At 53.4% G+C, this 25,058-nt stretch overlaps 1 protein-coding gene across 2 annotated transcripts in view; it reads right to left on the bottom strand.

Moving 5' to 3' along the window:
• Positions 1–11,606: 11,606 nt before the first annotated feature.
• The window catches only part of RBM20 (RNA binding motif protein 20), a gene marked incomplete at its 5' end in the record, with an annotated part of 184,413 nt that continues 170,961 nt past the window's right edge, over positions 11,607–25,058 (bottom strand). For both annotated transcript variants that reach the window (XM_079794193.1, XM_079794192.1), the window contains 3 exons: positions 11,607–11,808; positions 16,118–16,239; positions 23,597–23,731. In XM_079794193.1, the coding sequence (XP_079650319.1) occupies positions 11,698–11,808; positions 16,118–16,239; positions 23,597–23,731 (368 nt within the window). In that variant the 3' untranslated portion in view covers positions 11,607–11,697. The remainder of the gene's footprint in view (positions 11,809–16,117; positions 16,240–23,596; positions 23,732–25,058) is intronic.

Genomic DNA, 25,058 nt, shown 5'->3' with positions numbered 1-25,058 from the left:
AATGGGCTTCTGTAAGGAGCCATTCTCTCCAAGGAAGATGAGCTAAGCGACGCTCACTGCACAGGCCAAAACAACCCATTGTACAGTTCAGGAGAGTAAGAGAAGTTGGCAGTAATATCCGGGCTACAGGGCCAGGCCTGTTCCTGCTGGAGGCTGAGGCTGAGGCTGGCGTCAGGCAGGGAAGTGGATCAAAGTGGAGGAGGAGAAGGTTCCCGGGCAGGAGCCAGTTTGGCAGCACATTAATGCAGCCCAGCAGAAAGGACCCGGCAACCAGGCCCAGGTTTGGTCAAATTATGTGTGTGTTTCCAGGGGCGAGTGCTTCATTCCGTGGCTCCTGTCACAATGGAGGGGCTGTGACTGTGCATGTTTCCTCTCGGTCAGACTTGACTTAGGAATCAGAACCCAGAGGGCCCTCAGGGGTGAGGCGTGGGGCAAGGCTGAGGGGATTCAGATGTTAGAAGCTGCCGATGGAGAATGACTGAGTCGACTACCCACAAGCCAATGGAAAGGATGTCCCACAGGCACTGCAGTCTTAAAATGGCACTCGCTCAGGTGCTGTTCCACCTGTCTAGACCTTTTCACATTTACTGTTTAACACTCTGCGCCTTCTACTTGTTGATCCTCAGAATTACTGCGCACTTAACTAGTGAAATGTATCAGGGTTATAGATGATCAATTCATCTTTTCAGTTCTGGTGACCAACCCCCTTTCTTGGGTCCCCTCGGTATCTCTCAGATTTCCTCCTCCCTCTCCAGCTGCTTTGCTCAGATTCCTTTGTACATCCCATAAATGAGGGCAGTCTTTGGGGGCTCTGCCATAAAACCTCCTTTCTTCTCTGTCCCAGTGCTCTTAATTACTACCATGTTTCTTTCTTAAAACCGCTGTAAAACCTCCTTCTCCCCGCCTCAGCCTGCACAAACACGTTCTTTGTGTGTGAGATCCCTGGCTATACTTTCCTCAAGAGCCTGGCATAATCAGAGCAATTGGTACACTGCCGGCACCAAGGCCACCAAGTACCCACACACACACAGGAGGATTGAAATCGGGTCATCTGGTCACCCAGATGTCCAGACTGTGGGGTGTGTGTGTAGTGGGGGATGAGAGAGGGTGGCACGTGCTTGTCTACCCATCTTTCAGATATTCATTTAAGTGGGGGGAAAAAATATGAAGACATTTGTAGAGGACCTGGCTGCAGCCCCTGAAGTCACGCTGCAGCTAACAAACGATTTGATAAGAATACAGTGTGTTAGGATTTAATTGGCCGTGTTTTTTCTTGCCTACTTGTACAAGAAATAAAAATGAAACTTACAATCCATGCTGTCACAGAGTCGATGAAAACTATTATCTGTGTCTTTCCAAGAATACTGAAAGCAAATTTGTAATCCAGAGACTGTAACCTTCCATCCCTGCTCCCATTTCTTTGGGTTTCCAACTCTCTAATACCCATAGCAGCCCAGAACCGCTCTCTCCATCAGGAACTCTCTACTCTCCACCAAAACACGACAAAACCTCCCTGGCACCTTCCCCAAAGTGAGTGCGTTCTCTCTCTTCCTCTCCCTCCTGCTCACTCTCCCTCTCTCCCTCTCTCCCTCTTCTCTCTGGGAGTCAATCTTAACCATCATCAAAGGACATCTCCCCAACCTCACTCCTCTGGTTCCTCCCATCCCTGCAGATTGACCAGTTTTGCTCAATAACGAAGAGAGGGAGGGGCAAAGGCCTGGCAGTAGGATTTTATTTAGCAAGGAAGGAGAAAGGGAAAGAGGCTCTGAATAGTCCTACAGGAATAATTCTTGGGCCTGGATCGAGAGAATAGGCAGATCACAGTGTGGGTTAAAATGGAGGGGGTGCACTGTGCTACAGCAAGGGGCAGGATTGGGGTGCAACCTGTAGTGGGGTATCCTGGGAAGGCTCAGATTTTATTTATTTTTTAATTTTAATTTTTTTGTTAATCCTCACCCAAGGATATTTTTCCATTGATTTTTAGGGAGATGGAAGAGGGAAGGAAAGACAGAGAGAAACATCCATGTCAGAGAAACATTAATTGGTTGCCTCCTACATGAGCCCTGACCAGGGCCTGGGCCAGGGAGGAGCCTGCAACCAAGGTAGGTGCCCTTGACTGGAATCAAACCCAGGACCCTTTGGTCTGCAAGCCGACACTCAAGCCCAGGGGTCCTCAAACTTTTTAAACAGGGGGCCAGTTCACTGTCCCTCAGACCATTGGAGGGCCGGACTATAGTTTAAAAAAAACTATGAACAAATTCCTATGCATACTGCACATATCTTATTTTGAAGTAAAAAAAACAAAACGGCAAAAACACTCGCATGTGGCCCGCAGGCCGTAGTTTGAGGATGCCTGCCTAGCCACTGAGCCAAACCAGGTAGGGCTGAAGGCTCAGATTTTAAAACTATCAACTGTGACCACAGGTCTTCAGAAGCTTCATATGCATGTACGCATACACACACACACACACACACACACATGTACACATAGGCACAAACACATGTACACATACACACGCACTCAAACACTAGGCAAAGGTCTTTCTATCCTACCTCACACAGCACCAGGAGGGAGGAAGGCAGGCGGGCCTGACCATGGCCTGTTTTCCTGGGATGCAGAGGCCCAGGGAGAGAGGTTGTGCTGCCTGGCTTGAGGTCAGGGCACCACAGGAGCTGGAGACCCCACCCCTCCCACCTGCCCCAAACTAACCACCCAAGGCTAGACAACCCGCTAAAAGAGTGACCTCCCCTGGGAAGGAAGGACTCAGATCAGGGGAGATGAGATGTGGAGAAGGAGGGTAGGCAGGAAGGTGGCCTCTGGGGAGAAGATCATGCTTCCCTGGGACCTTGGAAAAAATAAGGGAAGAGCTAGAAGGAGAGGTCTGCAGAGGCCCAGGGAAGGCGAGAGGGAGGGAATGAGGGAGCCCCACTTTAGCCGCCTGGCTGAGCCCTGCTGTTTGGATCCAGAGCTTCCAAGTTGCTCAGCAACCACCTGGAATCTCAGGGTCCTTATGGCTGGAGAAGGACCAGTGGGAGAATTTAGGAGGCCCCTGGTGATAAGGGTGGAATGCAACCTGGCTAACCAACGCCCACCTGATTGAGCTGGATGCTGCTCCTGGGCCAGGATCAGACAAGCAGCCAAGCCCGTTGAGCGTGCCCTGCACTTCACAGAGCGCAGGGCGGTGGGAGTGTAAGAAAGAAAGTGGGGAGGCTGTGCTCAGAAGGAACTCTCCATGGAGTGGAGGAAATTAGTGTCAACACAGGTGGAGCCAAAGTTCAATCTCATCTGCAAATCCCACCCCAGGGCAGAGCCCCCAAGGCTGGCTGCACCCTAGAAATTGGCCAAGCCTGCTCAGACCTCAGAGCCTGTGGGAAAAGTCAGGAAGGCTTTATTTACGGTGGACTTGAAGGACCTATGTAGGTGGATAGGAGCCCTGAGACTCCTAAGAGGCGATTTCCCAGGGGGCTTTGGGCATGGGGCCCATGCAGAACTGCTCTCTGGTGATGCCTGGCTGCAGGGTGTGTGTGTGACTGAGAACAGTCAGATTAATTATTAATCACCTGGCCAGCCTAATCAATCTAGACCAAGGTCTCTCTTCCAGGCAGTGAAATCTCGCTCCCTGACCGAGCCCCAGTGTTTTCTAGAAGCAGGGGAGAGAGAAGCCTCCCTGCAGCCCCTGGGGCTTTGGGAGGCATTGAATAGGTGTGGGCACCAGGCAGGGGTGGTGTCCAAGGTGAGCCAAGGCCATCCACCCAGTGTTTACACAACTGTCATAAACTGTGCCTTGTTCCCAGATCCGCCTGGAACGGTCCCTGAGAACTGGGTGGGCCTGGCTAGGTGGGGATGCAGAGCGAGTGAGGACAGATAGGTTTAGACACAGAGAGATGAGGCTGGCATAGGAGGCCCAGTTCTGTGGCTATAGGAGAATCTGACTGTTAAAAGGCCGAGCTCCGGGCAACACAAGCAGGGTTTGTGTCACCAGCTATCAAAGCCACCTCCCAGTGCTGGGTGGGTGGGAACCTGGGCGGGGGGTGGAATGGAGGGGGAATAAACAGGGTCAAGGGTGGGGGGTGGAGGGCAGGTGCTCCCTGGCACTGTTCCATGGACACACCCTGCTTCTCCAGCCAGCTGGTGGCCGAGCAGAGATCTGGGGCTCAGGCCTCTGTTGCTCCAGCCAGTCCCAGGGTAGGGCAGAGACGCTGTTCAGTACTTGCACTGACAGTCATTGATGGCTGTTCTGTGGCAGCCACAGGGGAGCAGACTCAGTGGCTAATGCAGAAACAACCCTACAAACAGATCACAAGGCAGCCTGATAACAACAAGGCAACCTCTGTGTGTGTGTATGGGGTGGGGACTGGGCCCTGGGACACAGTGCTGGAGCAGCAACACCTGCGGGAGGTCAAAGAGGGTCAAGGAAAGCTTCATAAAGAAGGTAACACTCACCTAGAATCGGAAAGAAAGTCCTAGTTTCCAAATAGAGAGAAAAGGGAAGGGCATTCCAGGCAGTGGGAAGACCATGTGCGAAACCAGGAGCTGAGAAGGAGCCTGTTTGGGGACCTATGAGCACTGAGCACGGCCAAACCATGAAGGAGGCTATGGGGGTGAGAAGGAGGGTGGAGATGAGGTAGGCATTAAGCAGGTGTGGCTGATGCCAAGTGAAGGCATACGAGGAGCAGGGCTAGAGACCAGGATGGCACCTGAATAAGCCTGCCCCACGGAGCGGGACTTGTCCTCTGCAGATGGGAGACTGCACTGGGAGGGTGGTGACAGGATCATGGCTCCCAGCAGGCCTGTGGCAGGTAGCCCTGGAGCTGTGAAAAGTACAGGGACAGAAGTGACCACCCCCACCCCCTTGCTGCAACCTCAGGCAAACACAAGGCACACGTCAAACGTGTAGGAGGCACACACTTGCCCAAGCCTGAGCGAGTTCGTTGTGGATTTGACACAGGGACTCAAGGGTCCTGGTCCCCAGCACAGGGACCTGTCTCTGAGCCAGAAAGTTCTCTCCCTCCTGGCCTTGCAGACAAGTGAGGGTGAGAGATCTCCTGGGCAAATGGGCAGGGGGTGCCCTCTGCACCCCTCATCCCCAGGGCCAGTCCTTACCAGACAGGTTTGAGGTAGTTCCCAGTCAGGTGGGGTTCCTTCCTGGTTGGCTGTAGTCAGCCCATGGGGGAACCCCAAAGAGTAAATGCCCGTGAGGTTTTCCCCAGGACCAGAGAGAGAGGGGACCCACCCAGAGCACCATGCTGTCAGGAGGGGGTGCTGGGAGTCAGGCGGCAGGGATGGCAACGGCCTCTTCCTTGTCGATGGGCATGGCCCCAGAAGCTCAGCCAAGTAACAGGAGACATTTGAAAACAGTTTGAAGGAGAAAACACACACACACACACACACACACACACACACACACACTCAAGCCAGCACACTGGCTCATGTGAGCTAGACAGGTATGAGCCAAGGTCAAGCCATTGGACACCTGGGGGTGTCACCTGACAGTAGGAACCATGTCGCACAGACCAGGAACCAGCCTAATGTCTCCCCCAGAGGGGCATCCACTGTGCTCTTCTCCAGCGTTGGCCTGCCAGATACCTAAGGATTTTTTCCAAGCCTCTCGGGCCCTCTGCTCACACCACAGAGAATTCTTCTAGAATACAGAGTCCAGTAGAACAGTTTCCCCAGATGAACTGGAAGGCTCGTGCTATTCTACCAAGGAGAGCCCAGTAAGGGAGCATGCGTCCCCGTTTTGCTCTGGCTCCCAGGAGGCTGCCAGTCACATCTCATGCTCCTTCACCACGATTCCACCGACCCTCCCAGCTCGCGCACTCGCCGCCCTTAAACTCTCCTCCGACCTCACTTAGAAGTTTTCAGTTGGCTTAACCTGGTCACACGCGGCTGCGTTGTATACCATCTCAGCTCCCTGTTGGGAAGCGGTGGCAGGTAAATGAGCAATGAAATTTCATCAGGAAGGAGCGGCTAAAGTGCAAAGTCTGGCTCGCATTCTGCGGCCCTGGGAAGTCCCCTTTTGGTCACACCCTTACACCCCGAATTATCCGAGAACAGAGAACAGGGTGCTTTCCTTCCCTCTCTGATGCAGGAGGAGGTGGCGCAGCCCCCACTCCAGAGTCCCTCCCTCTCTCACCTCCTAGACCCAGCTCCCCTGGCAAACTCTCTTCCGTGAGGAGGAGGAACAAACTGCTTCGCTGGCTCCTGCCTGCGTTCCTGGCAGTGTGCTGGGCGGGGGACCTTCTTTAACTACTTTGTGAGGAGGGGAGGGGTTGAGGAGATCCATTTCAGGAATTTAACAATGCAGGTCACTCACAAGCACCTGAGTCTCCCGCGACCACTGTTCCTGGGGGACCCAGGGTCTGGAGGCTTCAGGGAGATGCAGGCACAAGACCCCACCCCTGAGACAGGCAGTGGAGAAGAGCGGTTAAAACCACAGAATCATGCAACCCTGGGTTTGAATCCTTACTCTGCCGCACACCGGCTGTCTGAGCCTGGGCAAGCCACTCTGCGTCTCTGAGCCCCCTTTTCCCCATCTATGAAGTGAGAGAGTAACAATACCTGTCTGTCAGCATTGTGGAGACCAGGAGATAATGTCCCACAGTGTACACACCGAGTGTGGCGTACACGCTCAGGAATCTGCAGGGCTGATACTGGCATTAGAGCTGGCTCATGGAGGGCGGGGGACAAAGTGTGTGAACTCCAGGGCTCCTTGCTGGCAGTGACATGGCCCTGGGGGATGCCCCTGTTCCCGGTGACTCCAATCTCCCCAAAGGCCTGCTGACTGTGCTCAGCTCTCTGCCCTGAGGGGCAGGGCTCTCACAGATCTCATGGGAGTCTTAATGAATACAGTGCTTTCAGCCATGAACCAGGATAAAGAGACCATTGGAAAACTGACTTTTGCCCAAGCACTGTAAGTAGGAAGACAACTAAAAAATTCTGACACGTGCCCCAAACCCAGTCTGATGACCACCCCCTAACACCACCAGTTCCCACCATCACCATCTGTCTCCCGTCTTTAGACTTTTCCATGCTGGCGTGTCTCCTACCTTGAATGGTCTCCATTCACATCTCTCCTGCCCTTCCTCCGGTAAAACAAATATTCCAGGGGCTGTTGGGAAGTCCCCCGTCTAGGGCAGTGTTTTTCAAAGTGTGAGCAGCGGACTCTGCCTGCATGAAGTTTCCTAGAATGTAAATGCCTTCCCCGGGGCCTGGTAGGACAGAAACCCCGTGGAAGGCTCCAGGAACCTCTTTTTAACAGGCTCCCCAGGTGATTCTGATACACACAAAGCACAAAAACAGACCATTTTCTCCTGAGTCCTCGCTGAGTGCCGAAGTCCAGCTAGGACCAGACCTGGAAAACTCATGAAACAATGCAACGGAGAGAACTTAAATCCCCTGTCTCCAGCAGGAGTGCCCAGGAGATCTGGATTCTAGTCTTGATCTTATACTAATAAGCTGTGTTGCCTTGGGCAAGTCACTTTCCCTCTCTGGGCCTCAGTTTTCTCACCTGCAAATGGAAGGGCCAGGACTTGGGGGTCTCTGGGGCCATCCTACTTTGACATGCTTGGAAATCCACTTGGGACAGGCTCCTTTGTAGGGCCACCACGGTGGGAAAGGAGAAGGGGTGGGGGGAAGCCCAGATGTCCCATCACTGCCTAGGTAGACGGCCAATAGACGTTCAGAGGGGCACAGAGGTCTTAGGCCAGACAGGGACTAAGCTCAGTATCCAAGTGGCCTGGCCTCGTGGGGAACTGTAAGGAGCCAAACACCAGTGCCTAGGCCGCGGCAGGCAGGGAGGGGCAGTCCGGTGCTGATTCCTGGTGAGAGAAGTGAGCACAGAGAGCGGCTCTGAATGTCAAGCCCAGATGACTGGATCAGAACCAGATTCTAGGGCCACAGGAACTTTGGTGAGCAAATGGGAACACCAGGCATGGGACAAGGTGCAACTTGTGGGCTCCCCAGAATATTGCCATTGCACAGCTCCAGGGGGTGCTTTCTTACAGAATACCATGTGCCTGGTGCCTCCCAGAGTTGTGCCACATGGAGCGACATGCTGGGACGAGGCACCAGGGGCACCCCCAGGCATCCTGGCTCCTGAATGTAGGGGAGCAGGACGCGATTTAGGCCCATTCAGCACTTTGGGGAGCAGCCGACAGTTGCGGGAAGGTTTCTCCACCCCTCCTGGCTGGGAACTGGAGGCCTGCGCTCCGCTCCACCCAAGGAAGGTAACCTAGGCCGGGGGTGGGGCCGGCTGAACAGGCACTTTCCTCAGATCTAAGTCTGCTCCCACCAGCTACAGTGGCCCTACTCAGTTTGTCTTCTGGGGCCAGACCGCCCAGTCCCTTCCCCAGGGACTCAGGATCACTGCCAAGAGGAGGGCAGGGCCCGGAGAAGGTCCCAGATTATTCAAAGGGCTGGCCCACTGAGGTCCGGAGGCCAGCACTGGGTGGAGAAAGAACTTCAAGAACCACTGAGCTGTTGTTCAGAGCACAGATTCCAAAAGCAAACTAGATTTCGTGCTGTGCAGCAATGTTTTCAGTGGTGATTAACTTAACCCTGAAGGAACCGGGAGGGGATTACTACCATTATCCCTTCACGCCCAAGGAAGTGCAAGTTAGGAAGTCACAGGCTAACAAGTGCTGGGTGAGGCCCCACCCCCACAGGGGATGAAATTGCCAGAAATGGCCCGAGTCTGGTGCAGTGCAACAGGGTTCAGCCACCAGAAGACTGGGGAACAATAGGTAGCAGGATAGAGGGTTATAAGAGGCCAAGAGATTTTTCTACCTGATCTCCAAAAGGGACCCCAGCTCCTCACTTTCCCAGACTCAGTCCTTCCCAAGGTTCACCCTTGAGAATCTCCAAGTCCCCCCAAAGTCCCAGGTGGAAGCTCTTGTGTCTCCTCTTTTCAAGCCTTTAGAAACATTCCAGATCAGAGAGGGGCCAGGCCCCGGCCTCTGTGTCAATGAGCTTCCCCAGCTAAAGGTCAAGGGATCCCTGCGTGACAGACAGCTACTCCCAAGCTTTCAAATTCTCTTTATTAAAAATCTTTTTTTTTTCTTTTCTTGCATAAAAACAAGCACTTGCGGTCAGTTATACAGATCAGGAAAAATGCCGACAATTTATGGGACACTCAACAAATTCCAATACTTTACAAGTTCGAACTTCAATTAACTAGTGTTTCTTCTTTTTCTCGTAAGCTCAAAAAACAAACGCTGGTTGTCTTTAATACTGCGGTGTGTATGACACACGTAGGAATAAAAGGAGAAAATTAGAGAGTGGTGAAGGACCATGCCAATGGAATTGTACAAAAATAAATAAAAATAAATATATATATATATCTATATATATACACACACAAATATAGATTCTTAGATGATTTGGCAACTGAAGGTTCTGATTGAATGCAGAGCACACCTCTCCTTCCTTTCTCCCACGGGCTCTCTCCAGCTTTGCCATATGGAGAAGGTCAGTCTGTCAGCAAGGGAGCCATTACTTTCCTCAGGACCGAGGCTGTTTGAACAGGCATCCAGGTTTCCATGGAAACGCTGCTGGGGCGGGGCGGCGGGGATGAGCTGGTGGGGTCAGCTTCCCCTTTGCGGGGAAGAAGACTGCCAGCGGCTTTGAAAATGCACAGTCCTGGCCTCTCCTGAGGCCGAGGCTTTTCCCAGCAAGGTTTGGCCGGGAGGCGGGAGAGCTGGCCCTGGATGGCCCTCCAGTGGGAAGACAGACACACTGGGCCCAATGTTTTCCGAGAAATGGAGGAGGCTGGCTTCCAGAATGCCAGGTGAGAAAAAGGCCCGTGGAGGCAGCCAGGGGACCAGTTCTGGGCTGAGTCACCATCTTCCAACCGGGCTCCGAAACCCCGACCTTTCCAAGGCCCCCGGTGGCCCGGTGCCAAGTTCAGGTTTCCTGCTTCCCGCAGCCTCTTCTCACCACACCTGTCCGGGCCCATCTGTTTCCTCTGGTGCCTTGACTCTTCTCTCTCGCAGGTTCCCAACAGGTCCCTCCCTGTCGGTGACTGTTGGCCCCAAGGTTCACACGTGATCGTTTTATTTGTGTTCTACATTTCTTTCCTGTCTGTGCCTCAGTTTCCTTACTGATAAAAAGTCGGTGTCGAACTCAATCTCTCTACCCTTCTGCCATTAGTGGAGGACAGAATATGCGGGATAGTGTTATCTACCTTAAAAAGAAGAATGCAAAAACAACAACAACAACAACAAATCCCACCCAGAATCAACCTCTTCCTAGTCTACCTGCTGGCGGTCAGGAACAGAAACCACTGGGACTGTCTGCCAGGGGCAGAGCCAGGGAGGTCGCCTCCAGGCGAGTATCTCCATTGTGGGAATAGCACCAGGCTCTCTGAACTTCTCCCCGTCTTCTCTAGGGCAGCCGAGCCTCATTTCCCCCACACCATTGTCCCAAAGCCTTCCAATGGGACATTCGACTAGAGACCTGCAGTCCGCCTGGGGCCTAAGGCACTGCCCTCCAGTATCAGACAGCCTGCTGGGAGCAAGGGCTCTGTTCTTCACAGCATTTGACATCAAAGTCTGCCCCTGGGGTCAACTCTGAGAGGCCCTTGACCTTCTGCCAAATTGAAAAGGGCCTACCTACAAACACCAGTAACCCTCAAATGCTCTTCAGTCCTGCAGCCTCCTTTCCCTCGCTTCTCTGCCCCCACCCCGCCACCTGAGATACCATTTAAAACCACCCCGCAGGGGGGCTGCTGGAGCCGAGTGTAGGCGCCAAGGGTGAGCCAAGGACAGATGCCATTTCCTTGTTTTGGTGACACCCATGGCAGAGAGGCCGGCATTCAGCCTAAGCCCTTACCAACTGCTGTTTCAGCGGGAGGGGGAGGATGCTTCCATTTTCATCTTTAATTAGAGCGAATCTATACCAAACTCTTTGTCCAGGACAGAACGAACCCTGGCACCTCCTGAAATCAAGTGGAGGGGACTGTGTTTCGGGGAAATGATCGGAGGTTCCAATACGAAGGACTCATTTCCTCCCCCTGTAAAATTCACTTCATTTTACTTTAAGGCATGAGCCTGGCAGACGCCTAGAATAATTGAGAGGGTGAAGGAGTTATTCATAAAATCAGGGCCTTTTCCAACAGGTGGTCCAGCTGGAGGAGCTCCCAGCTTCTGCCAACGGACTGTCGAAGGGGCCCCTCTCGGGACGGGGGACCCCACCCAGATGCCCGCGCAGCGTGCCAGGCAGAGACACTGCCCAGGTTCGCCGAAGCGGTTCTTGACCCAGGAGTTTCCGTGAAATCTTTTCCTTGGGTGACTCAGCCTGGCCTGGCCTGGCCTAGCCCACCAAGAAGTTGAACACTGTGAAAATCCCTGAGAAGTTGGCTTTTATGAAAAGAAAACAACCATTGGCACGAAGGAGGGAGAGAGGGAGGGAGAGGGGAGAAGAGAGAGAAGCAAATGAAAAGACTGTCTGAAGGCAACGAGAGTGACAGGGAGAGAGTGGGTGACCCCGGGGTGGGGGGGTGGGGGGGGGGGGGGCTGGACGCACAGGGTGAGGCCTCTGGGAAACACTCCAGCGCGTTTTCCTGAGTCTCTGAGAACGAACCAGGCCCCGTGGCCAGCCTGGTGTCCTTTCCTCTCTGGCGTGAGTCCCTGTCCTGGCGGGCAGGAAGGCCCCACCTGGGTGGGCCCTCCCTCCCAGCTTCCAACAGGCCCAGGGTGTCAGAGCTTTTTCTTTTCAAACTGGGGCACGATTCCGCTGTCCTCGGGCCGCGGGCTGCCGGCCCCCTCCGGCTCCTTCAGGCCCTCCTCGGCCAGCTGGGACAAGTACTTCTGTGGTGGGAAGAGAGGGACACAGGAGGAAGGAAGAGGGTCAGTGGTGACTTAGCAGGACAGGAGAGGAGAGGAGTGGACGGTGTGTGCTTGGCCTCCCTCTCCTGTCACCCCATCTAGTGGGTGAGACCCCTCGCCGGCCTCCCCAGATCCTGCTGGGGCCACGGCACCCAGGATAAGCCATCTGCTTTCTCCCCCTTTATGTCAGGGTACAAGGGACGTGTGTCTCCTGCAGCAAACCTACAAAGTACAGCTCCTAACAGTAGCAGACACTTCCACAGCCCCTATCCCGTGCAAGCTCTGTTCTCACTGCTTCTCTAATCTACACTCGGTTAATCCCCAGGACAACTCCCCCTGTTTTCCAGCAGCCCAGCATCCGGGCAGCACATCCACGTGTGAAGGAAGAGGGAGGAGGGGGAAGCTGGAAGGGCCGTGGAGAGAAATGCTGTCCCCTAGAGATGGGGACAGACAACACCGCCGCCTGACATTTGAGACGCCTAACAGCCTGTTTCCTGCCAGGCAGGCGGGCAGGTGGAGTGGCCTGGAGGTCCTTCCACGGACTCCTGTCCTGTAGTTGGGCTGCCTCACAACCCGGGACTCTCACACTCCAGGCCGCTCCGGGGCTCTGGGTTCATCACAGCGAGACAGAATAGAAAACGTCGGGGCCCCAGCTGGGCCCTCTGCGTGCAGGGCAGCCAGGGGTGCTACAAATAGCCCTGGATTGGGAGCTGGCAGAGGTAGGCCCAGCACATGGTCAAGTGTGTGGGCTCCGCTGTCAGGTGACCTGGGTTCAAATCCTACATCTCTACAGGCCAGTCATGCAACATCTCTGACCTCTGTCAAGTGTGGGTCATATAAACTGGACAATGTAGGAATTTTAAACTTTAAACGATCATTTGGCTCCTTTGCTATTTCATTTTTAATGCAACAGGACTTAAATGAACTTTGATCTTTGTTTTAAAGGTTATTAAAATTATATGTATATACATATGGCTCTTGAGGACACCCAGCCTTCACTACACTACAGGATAAGATCTCCGTGTAGCACATATAAAACTGTAGATCGGTTTTCTGAGTGCTTTATACTGTAGATTACATCGGCACGTAGGGCTGAAGAGAATGACCTATCTATGTTCATCTCTAAAATTGCAAGTTAAGTACTGCTTTGATTTATTGTTTACACTGGAATTTTTTCTCCCCATGAAATGTAAGTAAAACTTAGTGTTTGTCCCCAATAAATGATAAGACTAAATTTTTTTTGTTAATTTGTTCTCAAATGTCACTAACTGCACTGACACGGGTTGCACGGACAGAACTCCTTCCACCTGCCCCTATCCTTCTTTTTAAGGGAAAAGGAAAAATTTGTAATGCTTGTGATTCCATTTGGGCAAATTCTGAAGGTCTGAAATAACTTTATATCAAACCATTGATTAATAAATGGCTACTAATAAAAAAAGTGTGGGTCATAACGGAACGGCCACATAAGGTTGCTGTGACGAGCAGGAGAGGGACCATAAAGCACTTAGCACAGCGCTGGCACCGAGTAAACACTCAGAGGCTGCTCTTTAGCACGAGTGGCACCAGTCATCTGGCTCAAGGGAGTCGCCCATCTTGGCCCAGCCTCAGACTCCAAGCTGTTACATGGGGGGAACCGTGTCTTCCTCCTCCCAGGGTGACCGAGGGGCAGAGAGATGACGGGCACAGGATGCCTGGGTCGGCCTGGCCTCTCTCTGGGTGGCTTTGCGAGGTGGTGAGCCGGATGGGAGAGGGGCAGGCCGTGCCTCCCTGCAGGCCAGGCTTAGATGGCGGCCGGGAGGCTCCTCCGCCTCAGCCAGGGAAGGGGGAGGGGAGCACAGAGAGGCAAAGGAGTGAGTGTGCGGGGTACGGGCATGCTCCTCGCTGGCCTGGCGCCAAGCAGGTGTCGCGTCTTCCCATCTGGTCCTGACTCCACCTGTTGTTCTGGATCTCCCCGGGTGGGTTCTCCCAGGGCCGGGACCAGCAGTGAGGCAGGGCAGGGGCTGCACTGACAGAACTCCTTCCACCTGCTCCCTGCCTCGAAGAGTAACACCCGGTCCCCACCTCAAGGCCTCCGGGGGGTGGGGACGTCGGGGGAGCTAAGCTTACAAGCTGCCTGACTTAGGTGTCAGCCAGCACCTGCTCCGTGGGTCTGAGTTCTTCACTCTTCACACCTATAACTTGGGCAGGGTGGGTGGGCAGACTCTGTGGACAGAGACAGTGTGTCAAGGTCACTGACAGAAACCCTATCTGGGAAGCCTGTGGCGGAGGCTCCCAGCTCCCTGACAGGTGCACAGGGAAACCTGAACTGTGGTTGGCAGGTGTGAGGGGCTTAGCCTCTGTCTGGGCTGGACATGCCCAGGGACCACAGGAATGGCTCTGCCCTGCTGTGGGAGGCGAGTCTGCCCGGGAGGGAACGGGGGTGTCTGGCCCTAAAGCCCAGAACGCAGTGTAGTCCACTACCCTGGAGAAACACGGGATTTAGAAGTAGAGGCTCCGGCACTCTTTCTAAGTTCCTGGGTGACCTTGAGCTGTGGGGTCTAGCTTATAATATCAAAAGTTCTTACATTGAGGTATCAGAATCCACTGGAAAGATTTTTAAAATTCAGATTCTCGTGCCCAGCTCTAGAGAGAATGAATAAGCAGGTATATGGTGGGTACAGGAAGCTGCATTTATAGCATTTATAGAAGATGCCAGCTAGTATGAGGACCCAGGTTTGGGAAAATCTCCAGACCCCACCCAGCGATGCCATTCTATAGGTTTCATCTTGTTGGGGTGGGGGCTGGTGATGTCTTCAGGGTGGATGGCTGCCCTCAGTGACTCTGTGTGAACTGTGAACCCGGTGTGAGCTCTTAGTCTGGCCAACTCAGGCCCTCACTGCCCTCCCCCAGGAGGGGCCGGGACCTGGGCCTCACCCCCATGGCTTCCTTGGCCACAGCGCAGCTGCTCTCTGGAGGGAAATCAGGAGGCTTAAATGACCCGAGTGTGGGCACAGCCAATGACAGTCCCTTGCAGATGGTGGCCCAGGCCATTACGGGTCTCAGTTTGCAGGACCAGCTTCGTAGAGTAAAAAGAGGAAAGTGATTAAGAATCAGGTGATCTGTTTCCAGGCCTGGTACCTCACCCTCTGTGTGGTGTCAGACACATCCCATAGCTTCTCTGGGCCTCAAATATAAAACAAGAGAATTGGCCCACCTCTGAGTTTCTTAACTAGGGGTGCACTTCTAATCATTTGGAGAACTTTCTCAAATTACATGTTCCCGGGTGCACCCCCAATTCTACTGAATAGCTGAGCTAATGTGTATACTTCTGAAATAGTGTCCACATCTCGGCCACTCTAACCATTTAATTGTGACAGCAATGCCTGCTCTGGAATTAGGACACGCTGCCACCCTGAGGGTCTTCCTGAGTGTAGACCTTGCATATCAAGAATCAGTCTGATTCCTGTAGCAAAGGATGTAGTAAAAACAGAAGATATCCCATGCTTTCTGATATGCCACGCTTTCAATTGAGTTACTAAGCCCAGCCTATGCCAGAAGTTAAGTATGAAAACCACTTTCTAATATGCTACATATTAGTTAGGTGTATATCCCAGAGCATATTACAATATTTCACTGATTTTTAAGATGCTTTTCCCGCCACAATAACATCTCTGAAATTGAGGAGCTGATGGAGTCTCACTGTTTAATTTTCAACGTTTTTTTCTTGGTATCAAAAAACAGTGTGTCTTACAACTGATGGCACCTTAGATTGGATGAAATATGGCACATGGAGTACTTTTTATACATCACCTGTTCATACACTATAAAACTTATTTTATTTATTGCTTATTTCCTACGCTAGATTGGAAAATCCATGAGGGCAGGGTTTCTGTCTGTATGCTTTTGTTTTTTTGTTGCTGTGACAAATAGTTGCAACGTCTGGACATTTAAAATAGAGGACAGTAGTGGCTTTTAGTCTAGCAAAGAGGGGCACCACGCAGGAGAACAGAAACACGGAGAAACCTCTGCATCAGGAGCACCCAGGCCTTGTGAAAGGGGTCAGCCCAACCATGGGCCAGTGAACACGAGCTCAAGTTACTCAGGATAGAGGGAGAGGCAGGTACAAAAAACCTGGCCCAGCAGAACGTGTTACGTGCCACAGTGGAGGCTGGCGCTCTGAGAGCGCAGGAGAGGCAGCCACCACGTGCAGCAGCCTGGTGGAGCCAGGTCTCCATGTGGTGAAAGGAGAGAGAAACTCGGAAAAGGAGACTCGAGAGCGCCCCGGTGCCAGGCAAGGACGGCCACTGGTTACCTGTAAGTTCCTGTAATGGACAGCACTGCGACAGTGGCTTATCTTCGCCATCTCCTCACTGGTGTAGAACAGCCCACACAGCTTGCAGTAAAACCCGGTCCTGGGTACCACGAACTCCACCCCTGCAGAAGGATGGGGGTAGGCCATTAGGAAGGCATGGGAGGCCCCTGGGGTCCTGCAGCCTTCAGGGGAAAATGGGGGCAATGAGCTCTGCCCCTCATTTGCTGTTGACTTTGGCGGGTGAGCTAGCTTCTCCAAGCCTCCATCTCCTCATGTGAAAACAGGCAGGAAGAGAGTAACACCCATTTCATTCACAGGTGGCTGTGAGTGGAAGGCATGGCCATGCTGAGCAAGAATACGCTCTGCAGCTCTGCAAGGGCCTCTGGGAACTAGGTCCAGGCTCTCCTGGTCCCAGCCCGCTTCTGGGGAAAGGAGGAGGGAGGAGGTTTCATTCATTTCCCTTGTTGGATGTCGTTCCTCTGTCATCTACCCCTCTCTGCAGCGCTTGTGGCCAGGACTCTGGAAGAATGCTCTCATTTTCGCTGGTTTGTTTTAGAATGATGTTCACCAGAGAAAACCTTTTAAATAAACAGAAGTGAGGAAACCTCACCCAGAGTCTTCCCAATCTAAACATTTTCTTCCACACTATCTATAGGGAGAGCCTTCTTCGGGAGAAGGGGGCAGTTTTAATTACACCCTAAGTGCAATGTGTCTCCCCCCTTTTTCATGTCCTAGTGTATCATAAACATTGCCCCGTCTTTCTCCAGTCTTTACATCTGAACCATCAATTCATAGTATCTCAATGTGTCATTTTAGAATCTGGGAGGCCTTTGGATTCTAAGGAAAGAAAACAGTGGCCCGGCAGCCAGAGAAGTGAGTGTCTTAGCCCAGGAAATCCATCTTTGAGGGGACAGCGGCTGCTCCAGCCTCCACCAAGGTGTTTGAGGGGCGCAGTTTCCCTCTCGAGGACACTGTCAGCAGAGTGGAAAGAGTCTGGGTCTGAGAGGGCACAGACCTGGCGCTGAGAACCTGTGTGCCTGGGAGAGTCAGCTGACCCCGCCCACGCCTCAGTTTCTCAGGCACCTGACTGCCCGGCGCCAGCTGGAGAGCAGGGCGTGAGGGCTGAGAGGCAGGACCCAGCGCAGGACGCAGGCCGGGGCCCCACCCTGCCTGTGCTGACACATTGCGGCTGGGCTTTGCTGCAGCCACAGCCGGCTGGTTAGCTCCCACTGCCCTCCTGGGGGTGGGCGGAGAGCTGGCCACGGTGGGAGGAGGGAATGGGGGGCTGGGTTAACTCCCACTGCAGGGAGAGGGGGTGGAGGGTGAGGAGTGGGGGGCGTAGGGGATAGGGAGCCTGGGAGGTCACACCAGGGAAGCCGGGAAGCGTAGCTTCTTGCAGAGAGGGACCCAGGCCAGGCCTCTACCAGTCTGGGGCTTCCTTCCCTTTCCGCCGAGTGCCCAGGAGGCCCCATCATAGGGAAGCAAAGGCTTGTAATTACCACTTTTTTTTCTATTAAAAAAAAAAAAAGCCACTTTTCAGTGTGGAGGGCAGGCCTGAGGGAGGAGGGCGCCCAGGCCTGCCCACCCCTGCCTGGACGGATTGCTCCTCTGCGGTTCTGGCCTGGGCCACCTCCTCCCCCAGTTCTCTCCAACTGCCACGCACACAGTGCCCTGCCCTCGGCCTCAGGCGTCTACAGCCGTCCCCAGAAGGGAGGCCGCCTCCCTCAGGCCCCGCTGCCCAGAGGGAGGCTGAGTCCTTCCCTCCGCTCCCTGTCGTGCCGGGGAGTGAGCAGTTGGCCCTTCCTCCTCACAAGCGGGCCCTGGCTGCTGCTGCAGCGAGCAGAGGCTCACGCAGACAAGATAAGGGCAACTAGAAAAGGAGAGGCACCGCCCGAGGCCACGGGAGCAGACGCAGCCTGTGATCAGGGCCACCCCGTCTGCCCTGCCCCAGACCCTGCAGGGTCGCCAACCGGCTGGCTCCAGGAAAGCAGCCTTGGGTTTGCCCTGCAGAGCCTGGCTGAGGCCTCCAGGATGCTCCAGGTTTCCCGAGAGGCCTCCAGCCCCTGCCTGGTGCCCAGCAGGGGTGCGGCTGGCTCAGCAACCGGCGCAGAGCGCGCAGCAGGGCCTGAGGTGGCAGCCCGGGCCCCTGTCAACCCAAGCAGCACAGCTACCGCCTGCGGTCTCCCGGGTGAGATTTCACTTCCACAAACGCTCCCATGGCCAAAGAGCTCGGAAGCCACAGGGTGGTGGGAGCAAAATGGAAGTTAGAGTTAGACAGACCTAGCTCTTTTCCTTACCCAGTGATCTCAGGTACATTACATTGGTCAACCTTCTTTTCTTTCTTTTTTTTTTAAATATATTGTTTAATCAATTTCAGAGAGGAAGGGAGAGGGAGAGAGAGAGAGAGAGAGAGAGAGAGAGAGAAACATCAATGATGATAGAGAATCATTGACAGCCTGCCTCCTGCACGTCCCCTACTGGGGATAGAGCCCACAACCCGGGCATGAGCCCTGACTGGGAATCGAACGGTGACCTCCTGGTTCAGAGTTTGACGCTCAACCACCGAGCCACACCAACCAGGCTACTCAACTTCCTGAGATGAGTTTCCTCATCTGGGAAACAGGGATAATCACACCACAAATGGTGCTATAGGGAAGCGCCTCTCGTTTTGCCTGGTGCTCAGAAAATCTGTTTCCACACGTTAGACATTTCTCTACAGAGGCCGACCTCCCACGCGTTCGCCTTCCTGCCCTCCATCCTTTCCCCGCGGCCGGGGGGGGGGGGGGGGGGGGGAGCCCAGACTCCACGGCTTGGCAGCAGCTCTCCTCGCTGCCCCGCCCAGCGGCCGGTCAGAGGCAGCGCTGGGAAGTCTGGCGGGGAGGATCCCCAGACACCTGGGAACTCCCCCAAGTACCTGGGAGCTGCCACAGAGGCCCACACCGCCTCAGGTCGCCTCTGGCATGTGAGAGCCAAGGGAAGCGGCAGCATCAAGAAACACTGCCACAGCCCCGACAGGTTCTGGAGCCACTTGGTCCTCCCCTATTTCAGCCTCTTTAAGTGCAATAATTAAAGCGGCATTTGCCTTCTAATAATAGCTCCTGGCGGGTAATTACAACTCCGTCATCCCAGCGAAGCCTGGGATGGGTGGAGGGGAAGCTTGCTTTTTGCAGGCAATGCCCTTTGGTTCTGGTTAAGAGCAGGCCTTGGCAGGCTCGCACTGCCTGGGGTCACCCAGAGCCGCCCACCCTTCCACCATGCCCACCCCAGACCCTGAGCAAGGGGCCTTCACCTCCCTTTCCTCCTCATGGTGTGCCCAGACCTTGCACTCCTCATTCTGCCTCTCTGTCCCCCACCTTTCTAGAAGTCCCTCTGCAACAGTGGCCGATCCTGGAGGTGAAGGGTTATGCAGCCCGAGTGAGAGGAAACATAGTAGGTCTCAATAACTCCTTCAGGAACAAATAATAACAACAGACAACCCTTTCTAAGTACCTCCCACGGGAAGACACTAAAACCTCACAAGTATTCATTCATTTAAATCCTCAAATTAACCTGGCATGGTAGGCTTCTGTGACTATGCCTGATTTATAGATGAAAAACGCCAAGCAGGGAGATGAAGTAAGCTGCTCTTTGCCCCCCGCCAGCTGGGTTTGAACCCAGGGAGTCAGGTTCCGCAGTCCGTGCTCTGACCCACAGCACGCAATTGCCTTCCCTACACGGCTGCCTGAACTGGGGGAAGAGGAGGGCAGAGTGGTCTCAGGTTGGAAATCCTCCGTCCTGACCTGAACTCGCCGTGTGGTCGTAGGGAAGTCTCTGGGCCTCAGTTTCCTCGCCTGTCAAATGCGGAAAATAGTACCACACACCCCGCCCCACCCCCAGAGATCAATGAGATCATGGGTTTCAAAGCGATAATCAAGTACGAAACGACTATTTTTACCAGCGCCAAACCAAAACGACTCAAGTGCCCATCCACGGGTGAACGAATAAACCAAACGTGGTATCCACAGTGCAATACTCCTCCACAATAAAAAGAAACCAACTGTGGACTCGCCCAACAGTACGGATGAATCTCAAAACAATTACGCTGAGTGAAAGAAGCCAGGCCAAAAACCGTCATCCCGTATGTTCCCTCTGTATAAAATTCTAGAATGCAAACTAGTAGTTAGCGTCCAAACTGGCATCAGTGGTTACCTGGGATTGAGGTATGAAAAGAGAGGGATTACAAAGGAGTATCAGGAAACTGGGGGGCGGGGGGGGGGGGTGGTGATGAATATGTTCATTATCCCGATTGTGGTGATGATCTCACAGGTATATACATTTGACAAAACTGATCAGACAGTACACTTTAAACGTGTGTACGTCATTGTACATCAATTACACCTCACTAGAGGTGCTTCAAAAATCAGAATGAGATGCCACGTTCCTCCTAATAGGTTGGTGAAAATGAAAAGTTAATAGTAGCCCTAGCCGGTTTGGCTCAGTGGGACAGAAGGGTCCCAGGTTTGATTCCGGTCAAGGGCATATGCCCGGGTTGCGGGCTCCATCCCCAGTGGGGAGCGTGCAGGAAGCAGTTGATCAATGATTCTCTCTCATCATGGATGTTTCTATCTCTCTCTCCCTCTCCCTTCCTCTCTGAAATCAATAAAAATATATTTTAAAAAATAAAAGCTGGTAGTATCCAACGTTGGCTGGGATGTGGAGAATGAGAACTCTCACTCAAGGTAGCAGTTAAAACTGGTGTAATCCTTCTGGAGTGCAATTTAGTAGCAATTATGAACATCTAAACTGCAAATACGTATGACCACACAAGCCCCAGGCCAGGACGCTGCCCTCCAGAAACACTGGCACACGGACAAAGGTGACAGCTCGCCTAGGAGGCAGCAGAGCACAGAGGCAGCCTGGTCCTAGAGTGAAACTACCGGGATTGAAGTCCCGGCCCCAGTCCTGGCTGATCTGTAGCTTTGTAACCCTGCATCTCACATTTCTGATCTGGGACACGGGAATAAAAATATTGCTGACCTCATAGGAGTTTTCAGAGAGCTAAATGAGATAATACATGCAACACACCAGGAATGGTGCCTGCATGGCAAATGATAAAAGCTAAGTTATTAAAGCATTTTAATAACGGGGGGGGGGGGGGAGATTTAAAGCATCCTAAGTATTCACCAGTACAGTGGTTCAATAAGTTACGGGGCATCTTTAAGATGGAGTATTTGCAGTGGTTAAAAAGAATGAATTTTCTATGTACTGATATGAAGAGACCTCTAAGATTCACTGTTAGATTAAAAAAGCAAATTGTTGAACATTATGTATATAGTGTGATCCTGTTTTTGTGGGAGGAAAACTTTTTGAGGATATGACAATGGCTACCTCTGGAGTTGGGGAGAGGCTGGGGGAAGAGATATGACATTCAATATTTACTTTATGTGGTTCTTAGTTTTAAAATTTGTTACAGTAATCTTTCACACTTTTTGTAATGAAAAACAGTAATAAAAAGATATAAATTATAAGGTAGCAGATTTTGTTCTTATCTTTTGCTTCTGTGTGTCAATTAGATTCCAAGTTCTTGAATGACGAGAGACTTGTGTTACATTTCTCGGTCCCTCCCCCAACTCCGGAGTGCCCAGGACAGAGCCGTGCACACAGTAGGTGCTGCTGACGGACTGAATGCATGAAGAATGCATGGATGAACTGTCTAGCACCCTTTTCCTGAAAGGCGGCCTTCACCACTATTCCTCAGGGTTACAATACCCAGGGCCCCTGTGCAGTCCTCTTAGTTCATTCTAAGGTCAGTGTTTCTTCTTTTTAGTTTCTATCCTGAGGCATGCTGGAGGCTACGCAGCAAATTTATCCCTTAAAAAAACAAAAGGACATTTTCTTTTCCATCTCACTTTATGAAAAAGATACACTTGGAGAACAGAAAGAATAAGAAACTTAAAAAAAAATAAAAGAGAAGCCCTAACCGGTTTGGCTCAGTGGCTAGAACGTTGGCCTGCGGACTCAAGGGTCCCAGGTTCGATTCTGGTCAAGGGCATGTACCTTGGTTGCGGGCACATCCCCGGTAGGGGGTGTGCAGGAGGCAGCTGATCGATGTTTCTCTCTCATCGATGTTTCTAACTCTCTATCCCTCTCCCTTCCTCTCTGTGGAAAATCAATAAAATATTTAAGAAAAGAAAAGAGAAGCATGACGAAATGGGTGACCCTCCATACTGACCTCCCTGCTGGAGCAGACACGCGGTCACTGGCAGTGGCCATCACATAGCCCACACGTCGCCCACTTCCTGACGGCACCTTCCCAAGCTCCTCTCTGAGCAGCTGCTACTCCTTTGTCTCGCCGCTTTCCAACCTTTCAGGGTCAACGCAAAGACTCAAAGGTGACGTTGGCTGAAGTGGGCGTCACTGGCTTAGCGGTGGTGTCAGCTCCCACGGAACCTTCTTAAAGGACCTTCACTCCCTACCCTGAAACTCTAGTTAACTCTCCTTTTTGAAAATGTGTCCTAGGTGGCTCTATTACTAACCTCCCTCCCCGCCCCACTCCAACACTTCCTTCCGCCACTGAAAAACCACCGATCTGGTCCATTCCCACATTACAGATGAGGGAACGAAGGCCCAGGAACGCCCAACCCATGGCTCTGTGTGAGGCGGTGCCATCCCTTTGTCCTGGAGCTAAGCCATCCCCCATCAGCGTCTCCCACCCTGCAGACCTCCCCCCTCACGCCACCAGCTACTCCCCTGGACAGAGGCCTGATCTCTATTCGGCCTCTGGCTGGGTTACCTTCCCTGGCCATGTGAACCCTGACAGCACCTCCCGCTCCCAAGCTCTCTGAGAAAAGTCAGTCTCTCTCTCTCTCTCTCTCTCTCTCTCTCTCTCTCTCTCTCTCTCGCTCTCTCTCTCTCTCTCTCTCTCATTAGTCGACTTGTTACTAAAGGACTTGGAGTGACTGGGGAAAAATACCCCAAGACGAAAACCATTCCTGGGCATGATTTGCCTGAGGATAAGTACTCACCCAGTATGGAGAAGGCTGGGCCCCAGGTCCCTCTCTGTTCAGTGCCCCCCACTGTCAATTACATAGAGCCTGCCCCCAACAGCCCCTTCAGCATCATTGCCTCAGAGAAGCTAATCACCCTAGAGAGAGAAGAGGCAGCCCTGTTTCGGGAAGGGCTGGCCAAGGACCACAGGGAAGACAGAAGCCATGCAGCCGTGGGGCTTCTGCTTCCCGCCCGGTAAGGCTGCCGCTCAGGAAGAAAGCCTTTCCTGGCAGGAAGCAGCCCCCAACCCCGAGCTCTGGCTCCCGGGGAGCGCCGTGCAAGGCCTGGTCCCCAGAGTCTCTGCTCTCCGATGGGAGCCTGCCATGGCAAGAGGCTTTAAGGTAGCACCTTGCCAACGTAGGTGATTGCATCAGACATGGACCAAGTGCCAAGCTCCGAGGCGTTACTAGGGAGCTCTCGCTTCCTGGGGCTGAATTCGCAGGAAGGACCTACCCAGAGGAATGCTGAGCTCACTGAACACATCCTCCGGTTCCCAGGAAGGCAAAGAAAGGGGCTGTTTCAGCTCCACTTCCGTGTACTCCGGTGACCTCACGTCCAGGGATTTCATTTCCAGGTACCTGGAGTTTTCTGCAAAACATGAGCCAGAGCAAAGAACTGATGAAACACGACATGCCTCCGCGAACCCCGGAAATGCCCTTGGCCGCGCTGCTGCGGGATCAGGGCTGGCCCTGGGACTCCTTAATTACCCGGGGCCAGGCCGGGGCCAGGACTGCTCGTTAGGACCCAAGTGCTATAACTGAAGAGCTTCCCCATTGCCAAGAGAACGCCACACAGGACAACGCGGCCCATCTTTGCATTGGGCCTGGGGGGGGGGGGCGGCTGCTGATGCCTTGGGTGGGGATGATCCGCACCCATTCCCCCAACTCCGTATCACCCCATCTCTGCAGGAGGAAGAATTACTGAAGGGCAATTACAGGGTGCTGACGTCCACAGGAGCCCCGAGGCAGCTGGGGAAGGCCATGCCTTTCTCTCACCCCACGCTCGTGTTATTAAATACGAACTCCAAACCCTGGGTGAGCTAAAGAGCCACGCATGCCAGTGCATGTTGAGACCTGTACCATGAAAAGAAAAAAGTGTGTGTGTGGGGGGGGGGGGGGGCGGTTTCTAGTGGAGCAAGGTGAACGTTTCACTCCTTTATTCTTGGCCTTCTCTGGATACAGCCCAGGCCCCGGCGTTTCTCTAGCAACAAGGCAGCACATGACAGAGTTTCCATGGAGACTCGGAGCCACGCAGGTGGAAACAGCTAGGTCAGCCTGACACAGAGGAAAGCCGGGGCCCAGCTCCCAGCACGCTGCCAGCACAGCCCCGGGTGGGACTGTGGACCGTGCCGCCTTTCCTTAGTCTCTGCCCCCTTACTTCAGCCTGTCCCCCGGACTCCAGCCCCTCAAAGGCTGCAGGCTTTCTGTGACACGAACCTCTCCTTCTTTTCCCCGGGAGGACGTGGACGGCTACTCCCCCTTCCTGCCCCCCGGCCCTGGATGGATCTTAGTTTCCACTTGGCAGAGAACACAGGGCTTAGCCTATTTTAAACTCTGTTTTTCATGATGTCATAGTGCCAGGCACAGACACAGCATCCCCTCCGGCGGAAGGTCCTGGGGCGAGTCCTGCTTCACCATCAGACCCTGGAGAAAAGTGGGTCTGAGGCGGGAAGAAGGGGGACGGGCATCCCCCTTCGTGAGCCCCTCATTCTTCCCCCTGCCCGCTCCTTCCTGGACCTCCCACTGTCTTTCCGTCCCCCCCCCATCCCCAACCGCCCCCCCTCATCCCGTTCCCCTCCCTGGGGCCTCACAGAAACAGCAGCCTGGGTGGTCCTCTGTCCTGCAGACAGAGCGCCGGCTGGCTGGCCCCGGGGAACTTTGGCTGATAATTCAAAACTTTTGCTAATTGTCGTTGT

The sequence above is a fragment of the Cnephaeus nilssonii genome (assembly GCF_951640355.1).
Source record: "Cnephaeus nilssonii genome assembly, chromosome: 16".
Taxonomy (NCBI): domain Eukaryota; kingdom Metazoa; phylum Chordata; class Mammalia; order Chiroptera; family Vespertilionidae; genus Cnephaeus; species Cnephaeus nilssonii.
The sequence above is the reverse complement of the archived record's forward strand: the minus strand, read 5'-3'. Positions and strand labels throughout refer to the sequence as shown.